General features: G+C 35.1%; 1 protein-coding gene across 1 annotated transcript in view; it reads right to left on the reverse strand.

Moving 5' to 3' along the window:
• Positions 1-1,967: 1,967 nt before the first annotated feature.
• The window catches only part of LOC144447508 (glucose dehydrogenase [FAD, quinone]-like), an 11,028-nt gene continuing 3,441 nt past the window's right edge, over positions 1,968-9,554 (reverse strand). Inside the window, exons 3-15 of the mRNA XM_078137552.1 lie at positions 8,897-9,042; positions 8,256-8,356; positions 8,022-8,071; positions 6,960-7,085; positions 6,435-6,551; positions 5,841-5,933; positions 4,134-4,187; positions 3,851-3,910; positions 3,476-3,564; positions 3,076-3,235; positions 2,909-2,961; positions 2,574-2,741; positions 1,968-2,100 (exon numbers count right to left, since the gene is read on the reverse strand). Of these exons, the coding sequence (XP_077993678.1) occupies positions 1,968-2,100; positions 2,574-2,741; positions 2,909-2,961; positions 3,076-3,235; positions 3,476-3,564; positions 3,851-3,910; positions 4,134-4,187; positions 5,841-5,933; positions 6,435-6,551; positions 6,960-7,085; positions 8,022-8,071; positions 8,256-8,356; positions 8,897-9,042 (1,350 nt within the window). The remainder of the gene's footprint in view (positions 2,101-2,573; positions 2,742-2,908; positions 2,962-3,075; positions 3,236-3,475; positions 3,565-3,850; positions 3,911-4,133; positions 4,188-5,840; positions 5,934-6,434; positions 6,552-6,959; positions 7,086-8,021; positions 8,072-8,255; positions 8,357-8,896; positions 9,043-9,554) is intronic.

Below are 9,554 nucleotides of genomic sequence, written 5' to 3' on the forward strand. Positions count from 1 at the left end.
ATTAGAAATTCGAACACAGGCCACCTCGTTTTACTGTGTTTATAACCTAATTACTACATGATTTCAAAACGTTACACAGTCTAAATTTTGATCGGCACAACATTGCGATAAATAGAGTGATTCTCCATCTTTGGTAAAATGTACGTCTACAATGCTACATCAACATCATTCACAATCTGATTGAAAATCTGATATGGTGATTACACAGCTTGATTTCTTTAGTTACTTCTGTTACCATTATTTTTTTTATGAAGGCGGCGATCATTCCGATCCCGGAACACCAAAATCGACACTGAACAAAGAAAAAACAGGTATATAAAGAAATGGAGCGGTATTCACCATATCAGATTTTAATCAGATTGCAACATTCAATGATCAGAATGAACTACACCAACACTATGCATAAACATCACTTTGCAATGTCAAATCGCATGTGTCCTATCAAGTTTGTTAATGTACCTTACAGTGTTAATGACTAATTTGCATAATTAATGAGTTTCGGTATTTAGGGTATATCTTAAGACTGCATACTTCAATTTCAATATAATTTACTAAATATATTAAACATAACAAAGTCCATACGCCCAATAAAGTTTGTTGATGTACCTTACAGTGTTAATGACTAATTTGCATAATTAATGATTTTCAGTAATTAGGATGTATCTTAAGAATGCATACTTGAATTTCAATATCATTTAGTACATAATGTTAACCATAACAAATCGGGTACGTCCTATAAAAATTGTTTATATATAGCTTACAGTTTTAATGAAAAAATTGCATAATTAACGATTTTAGGTAACTCAGCTGTATCATAATAATGCATATATCAACAATAATTCCTTTAATGAGCAATTTGCATAATTAGTGATTCCCTTACGGGAGGCATTCAGTTTAAATCTGGTTATATCATGTCCCTCTTTCTTATTGTTCTTTACACATAGTATGACTAGTTTTTATGAACAATGAATTCACAAAATTAGAAGTTTTATTCATAATGATGGATCAGGATAGTCGTCTCATGCCACACCATTCATGTCCATGACAACCCAACGCTAAAATAAAACCATGCCAGAAACTAGAGAAACTCGAACAGCTCATCGCGTACTTGCAGTGAGCATCAGTACTGGGGCGTCACAGTACAAATTCATTTACAGGACCTTGGATCAATATTCAAGTTCGACTAGTCTAAATCCCCGCTTAGATCAAACACCTCATTTTGTGTAAAAATACTAAACAGTACACCCTCCATGTTAGACGCACCATACTGAATTAGGTTTAATCATGTCTGAGGTTTATTAACAGGTTCATATCCAAAATGGTCTGCTATTTTGCCTTTCTATGCTGATGGTCAGCGCAACTGCTGCATATTAATACGAATGATTAACACCAAGGCACTATTACAATGAGCTTCCACCATCCACTTGTGCTTGCGTGCTTCCGTCCGTTAATAGGAAGACATTTCTCTGACATTCAATATCTAAATTTAATTCAAACCTTGCACAAAGGTAACATATCATATGGGACATATGCATGCCACTTCGTTTCGAGACACATGCAATTTCTTTTTTGAATGGCTGCCACATTTATTGTTAAAATCATTATTGACTGCATAACTCAAACACTGTTATACATGTAGATTCCTATTTATGATTGGTTACCCAGAATTGGATGGGTCAATAGGTCAATAAGCTCGTTTTGAATTTCGTTTCCAACAGTTGGTAATACTAGCATGATATCTAGACTGACTTGTTGCAGTGTATCATTAACATAATCTATAAAGTTTAGATGATGAATTATGTATCTTTTGAGTCCACGTCTATGATATAAAGTGTAGTACTGGAAAAGAGTACAGTGGAAAACTTTCAAATAAACATCTACTTGAACAAGTAACAATATGGAATGGCTGCTTCATGGCCAAGGGGCAATTACAAAAAATGCAACCACCAATACACTGCACAGCTTATTCATTTTTTGTCTTTCTTGATCAAATCTGCTCCCTTTTCACCAATCATTATTGTAGGTGCATTTGTATTTCCTGAAGTCAGATGCGGCATGATGGCCGCATCAATGACACGGACATTGTGTATACCACGAACTCTGTATCGAAGAGAAAATGATAGAAAATGAATATTCGACGGCAACACACCTAACCCTTTATCTCATCTGACGACATTTGTCAGAAAAATAAAAAACCTTGTTCAAAAATTGTTGGTGCTTCACTTATGAGACATAATTTGTTTACACACACAGGGACAACTTGCAAGGGATGCAAAGACACTAGAGGCTGTGCACACACTGTAAGCGGTTGTATGATTAGGCAAGTTAAAAGTCTGAGAGTTGGTTATCCGTCAGAAAGTAAACAATTGAAACTATTATAACCATCACGTCCGTGTGTAAATTTTCAACAGAAGATCCTGCTGTGTGATGTGTCTCTGTTATCGTTTGTCTATATTTGAATTGTGCTTGTCTTAATTAGAGCAAAACATCCCATGAATGAAGCTTCATTTCTCCTGTAATCGAAACTGAAGAATAGGACTTTTATATAGGACAAATCATGAACATTCCCTAACCTTAAAGAAGGGTCTACAACAGCTGATTTATCATCCTTGGCGCCCATTTTGCAAGTGCCAATTAAATGCCACGTTGTTTGTGTGACGTGTCTGATCACGTGTTCCCAATAGCTGTCACTGTCGATCTCATGAGGGCAGTTGTCGAACTTGTAGTACTCCAGTTTGATTCTATGACGAATAGATAATTGATGGTCGTAAGTATTATTATTCTAGAGTTGACAACATATTCTATCCTATCTAGTTTATTTGAAATCATATGATTTGTGAAAGTCCTAGTCGTTTTAAACCGAATGATTTCAAAATACACTCATTAAAATGGAAGAAGAAAAACTCACCCAGAGTCCTTCATGGCCTTTGTAGATAATAGTTTTTGGATAAATCGTACGCCCTAGTTGATGAAAAAAAAGAAATAATGAAAATCTGCATTTGTATCATAGTAGAATTGCATTATATACGTGCTTTCTAGATCTCGACCCGGGCTTTGAAGGTTATAGTGACCTACCCGTATGATAGTCTCCACATCTTCTTGTTCCTCTAAATAGTGGGGGTCCATTAATGGGGGTTCGAGGGGATCTTTACTTTTCAGTTTCAAATTTCCAACACTCTTTGGGTGTAACAAACATGGTAGAAATGCCAGCCCGTCGCCCTTTTTCAATTTGAGCCTAAAAAAGAAGAACTTTTATATTATTCTGTTTGCTTTATAGGTAATATATAAACGTGTGGTACTTGGCATGATGTGTATTAAAGGTTGCATTTCTGAAATAAATATAGTGCGGATGTAGTACATTAGGTGTTAACTTGATGTGCGTAGTTTTAATCTCGGCTAACTATTGGTAAAGGTCTTGCCTCAAATATTCAAGTGAATAATTAATGGCAAGAAAATGCATCAAGTCTATACTTACGTATCAACATAGCCATTCTTTTCATCAGTAACGAAATTATAGAACAATGGGCTGTAAAAAACTTGGATATCTGGCCATGGCAAATTCTCCTGTGAAGAAGAAATTGTCAACCTTTAAATCAACGAGAACCAGTAAAGGTCAAAGGGTATCTTAAATTATGCTTTCAGTTTGGACCATTCCATTCTTGTTGGTGTTGCAACATCACTGATAAGCCTAATTACAAGGAAAATTTAATTAAACATATCACCATGTACATCAAAAAATATATATGAAATCTCATTGCAAAATTTAATTTGTCAATCACAGCACGTCTTCAAGATTTTGGATTCATTTTTTTTGAACTCTAAGTCAAAATGTTATCATACTAGAACTGACCTGTGTCTTTATATGTCCGTGAAAGTCAACACTATTGCTAGTTGACCAGTCTTGTCCGTCCTGTTGAAACAAAATATTTGTTTTACATATCTTAATGTTTATTAGTTTGAAATTATGTCTACATGCTATTTTTCTTTCAATTACAACATCTTAAAACTTCATTCTTTTTGCTATATTCTTCTGTGTTTCTATATGAACATTCTTCACCCGTATATAACTGGGATTTTTGAATTAAACAACATCAAAGAGATTGCAAAGAAAGTTTGATCAATGTCCAGCTCACCTGTTGAAAATCGAGTGCATATTCATGAAGTCGTAAGATTGTCATGATGTGGTCCTGCAAAAAATATTTTAGGGTTAAATTAATCGTACGTGATTTTATAGAATGCTGGTGTCTTTTTAAAATATATAATCATTACCCTATTACCACTAAATAATTCGTTTTGAGCTTCCAGAAGTAAGCTCTTTTGTAATATCAAATTCACCCTTTTTAGATTTATTGTATTAGCTCGCAGCGGCTCAATGACTGGTACACATGCGCGTCCTATATACTATGCAATGTTTTTTGGGTGGTTTTACCCAAGGATGCATTGTGGTGCAATGACTACGCATGCGCTTTCTATATACTATGCGCATTCTCCATGTGGAGGGCGCTATCTACAATATCATCGTGAGGCAGCCGGTCACAGATGAATCTACCCTCATATACACTTCGCGCGCGTATGGGCTTTCCCCAGTTATGATATTATTTAAGTTTGAATGTTGATACTGAATATTGTTATTCGTGTACATTTTGCGTATAATGTGTACATGAAAACTAAACGTAGTAAGTACTTCATTGCAACGTAAGTTGTTATTTACATTTTATGAACGTTTAACGGACGGCAAGAATACTGTTATTTACAGTTGTGTACATTCTGATTCCTATTTCCATTCTAACTTTTGGAAACACTTTAGGTCGATTCTTTATTAGTGCTTTTTGTACTTTTTAGACTTTAATTTATGGAAGGTTTTCACTTCAGTGTTATATTTTAGTGCTTTTTCTTTTCTTTTTATTTGTATGGGCCGCTGGCCTGAAATAAAGAATAATAATAATAATAATAATAATAATAATAATAATAATTAGCTATAGATGAAATGCAAACGTGGCTAACTAAATCAGTGCTGTTCCAATAGCTTGTCAACTATGCCACCTATCGATCTTCCCCTAACACTAGGTACGTTGCAACCTGCCATCTTGAATAGTGCATCATGTGAAATATATATGGACTGAACATGAATTGATAATTATAACAAACAATCTGCCACATTTTTTTCATTAGTTCACATGGAATAATATTGAATCATGATAAACATACATATGAATCTCTATTATGAACAATCTGTCGAAATGGTTGTAACCACAACCAATCTAGTCTGATACTCAGCAAACCTGACCTTTCCAAGAGGATAAGTTAAAACCAAAACTGCAAATTATCTAGTCTTGGTACAGACTCTGACAAAAGGGCTTTCATCTATTAATCTGGATTCAGTATCACTGCAACCACACAAAATTCCATAGTCCGATGCATTGGGGCAAATGAGTTTCGAAGCCTCAGACAATTATGTGAATGAATCCGACATGAATTAAAGACTGTCTCTTGATAGTTTTATCATGATAACTTTACAAACACTATCCGCATTACGCACTTTTTGTCTGGCATATCGATATACTACGGTATATGTGTATATCGAATAGGCAAACAACGTTAGTGTAACCATATCCCCCTATACATAAGCCAAAGCATAGTTCCAAGCATAAAATACTATTTCTGGAGATGGAAACTCTCACATTACACCACACCACACCACAAGTGAATACAGACTGCGATTTATTTCTGTCTTCCAAAGTTAACACAGATGAAATCCTGCATGTTAACTACAGACAGCATATTTCAAGTCATTGCATATTTAAATATATAACATTCCCCTACAGTTTTCACCTTCATACCTGTAGATTTTCACCAACGGGAAGATCACACAACACTGGTATTCCTAGTTCTTCCAAATGTTCCTTAGGTCCTACTCCAGACAGCATCAGCAACTGGAAAATTGGGAATGCAACTTGATATGATTACTGGTGCCTATAGGATATGTAAATTAGATAAGTAAAGTACTGAAATTGTTGATCTTGAATATAAGGTTGATTCTGTAAAACTTCAGTTCTTACACCCTTCTTTATTACATCATGGCAGTTTCCCGTCATACCTTGATGTATTTGTTTGGGATTTTTGTTCTTTTTCAAAGGCTATTGTGTTTTCGATATGTTCTTTCATTAAAGACGCCATAAGGTAAGACATGCATAACATGTTAAAGTTTTCAAGTAATTTTGTAATATATGGAAGTTTTTCAATCAACCTGAAATATTCGTACGTATCTGTGTGTGTGTGTGTGTGGGGGGGGGGGGCAGTATTTAATAGTTGTCTATTTTTGAGCTGACATTTTTGAATGAGTAGTCGAGGTTATTCAGTATGCAATGAAAGGTTTCATGAACACTAACTTCTTAAGCTCGTCAAGAAAAGTAGGAATATACGATATAGTATACCTGGGGAGACCCTGTAGCACCTGCAGATAGTATGAGTTCTTTGGTTATATTTACAACTCCATTTGTACCCTTTCTGGTAACTTCCAACTTTGTAGCTGTGTTTCCGTCGAACAGTATCTATAGTGAAGCAGTGATAAAGTATAGAATAGTATATGACAGACTCTCATCAGTCGATTAAAACACACTCTAACATCCGTAAACTCGTCTCTGTTTTCATGCCTGTAAATTTAAATACTCCTGACAGGAATGCTGTTGGGATGACGACATTAGTGGTTCATTTCTAAGATTTTATATTTACCAATTTGAACAGTTATGCCAACAATTCCACTGCACCTGTTGTACCCTGTATAATACATTTAAACAGACATATAAAAACAATTTATAAATATCTTAAAATTAAATCAAGTAAAGCATTCTTACTGTGTCCAAAATCTATTAGCAGATTTAGACCATAATCTTTCAATTGCATCACTCTTCTTATTTTGCTATAGCTGTTCATTTTAGACAACGAGCTGACTACTATACCTTTCTTGCCACGGTTTCGGTCCAAATTGTTAAATTCTTCCTCGACTTGATTGGATTAAGAAACGCTGTAGCAGTGCTTTCCCGTTTACCGTTTTTCATGGTTACTTGACCATAACCAAAACCGACCTGAAAGAGTTTGATAAAAAGATGATTAAAATCGGATGTAGTGTACACGTCGCGATTGCTTTTTGGCTGTTACGTTTACGGTCCTTTTTCCTTTTTCAGCTCTCGTTACATACATCTGACACAATACCATAGGTTTTCCCAAACCCAATCTCGTACTTACGAGTAGGTAACTAGAATCCGTGTTACAATATAATTTACACTCAACGTTCGAAATTGAAAGAAAAAGAACACCAAACAATAACGATAACATAATTGTCTGCACACTGTGCTCATGCTCTTTTCCAACACAGCACTCTGAAGTACTGTACCCATATGTTGCGGTGCATTAAGCGTTTTCATTGTTTGAGTGAGTTCACTCAGTGCTCTGGTGTGGCATGGGAAAACCTATGGTATTTTGTCAATGTATGTAACAAGCGCTCACAAAAGAACAAACGACAGTAAATGTAACAGCCAAAAAGAAATCGCGGCGTTTACACTACACCATATTTTATCAGGTTGACCTGTTCAAACCCTTAACTACAGGCAGAATAGTTTATATACACTAGCCTAAAGTCTGACCTCAAATACTAATGTGAGCAGTTATTCTTGTTCGAGTATCGCAATCTTCGACGTAACATATTTATTTGGTCGTTATATAACATTAATATCGGTCTTTATATATGAAGGTCGTTTATTCTGATATGTCAATAGGCCTTCACAAAGCTTCCAGCCTGGATTGTTTCAAAACAAAACTGAATGCTTATTTGTTCACCAAAGACTATGGTGTGCTTTAGCCATTCAGCGCTACAGTACAGAACATTGCTCTGGAAATCGGCGCTATAAAAATTTGATTGACTGATTGATCACACATCAATATATTCGTGGATGTTTTCTAGGTCTTTCTAGTGTAAATATATTTACTGTTATTTATGCATAATTACAGAAGTAAGGACTTACAATGTCAATGCAGTTGTTACAATCATTCATCTCGTATCCTAATTCTTGAGCTATGGAAAAGAAAAAGTTAACGTACGTAAGAATTAAAACAAAGAATTCGAATATGTAGTCGATGCACATGAATTCCAAGTATATTTTATATTTTGTTATCTTTTTAAGGTATTTGTAGATATTTTTCGGTAATGGAATGATTTTCAAAAAACCAACAGCCAGTTTCAACCTATTTATTTTTACCTGATTCCGCGATCACACTACTAAACTTGGTTCGAGGGTACATGTCTGCGACAGTCATTGGACCACCTTTGCTATGGTATTCGGTTTTCAAATACTCATCGCTGTAAAATATGATTTTTTTCTTATATGTGTGGAAAGGTATAGATAATGAGAGGTGACAAATATTTGTTAATTTATCTAGCAATCTCATCGTCTTTCTTACTTTAATCTAAAATAGAGAATCAACAGAATGCACGACTGAAGAGAAAATACATCGGGCACGAAAGAATGTAAGATGCAAAAATGTTGAGCATCCGATAAGAGGAGCCTTGAAATATTTAGTTCTTGATGATGTGTATCTATCTGTGTTAAATTAAACCCAGACTGCGATATATATATATATATATATATATATAATTGACTGGATGTAGATAAAACCACATAAAAGTGCTCAATACGGGTAGTAGAGCGAATTATATACATATAGTATAATTATATACGTTATATATATATATAACGTGAAAACGTGAAAAGAAGCAATTTAAAATATTCGAATTCCACCATCTACTCTTTTGGCCGTTCAACATCATGCCTATGGAAATCTATTTACTATATGGCTTTCAAGTAATGCTGTCGACAATCTACTTTCAGAAAACACCCACTTTGTGTTATTTTCGGATTTCAAGAAATACGGCAGCACGTCATCATAGCTCCATCCTTCAGCGCCAAGCCTAGCCCAAGAATCGAAATCTTCCTTACATCCACGAACGTACATCATTGCATTAATCGAGCTAGAACCACCTAGAACCTTAAGGTAAAATGGAAATGTTTTTGAATTATTACGTTATGTTCATGTCACTCATTTACCCTGTGTCCAGACACTTAAAACTGCATCACAACCAACACTATATTCCCTTAAATTTGTTATAATTTATACTTCAACTTTGGGGATTGCTTTTACTTTTGGAATAGTATGTTGGGTAGGACATATTACTAAACAAGACAAAGACAGACAAAGACAAAATCGTTAGAAAAGTGGTGGGTAAAAAGCAGACTAACAGTGGCAATATGTACCACAGACACATTATGGACAGACAGGGAACGATATCAGCGGACGATACCCATCCACTTAGGCCAGAACTTGACAGTCGACGAATAGATAGAAGCGGCAGACTCAGACTCCCACATACCAGAACATGCTGTAATCATTCATCCGATCAAAGATATGATGGTATCGAGTCAATTATTGCTCATTTGCATAATTAACGAGCTTTTGCAATACGGGATATATATAGCTAGGTACAGAATTCAATTGAACCT

Source organism: Glandiceps talaboti, chromosome 16 (assembly GCF_964340395.1).
Source record: "Glandiceps talaboti chromosome 16, keGlaTala1.1, whole genome shotgun sequence".
In the NCBI taxonomy this organism is placed as follows: Eukaryota; Metazoa; Hemichordata; class Enteropneusta; family Spengelidae; genus Glandiceps; species Glandiceps talaboti.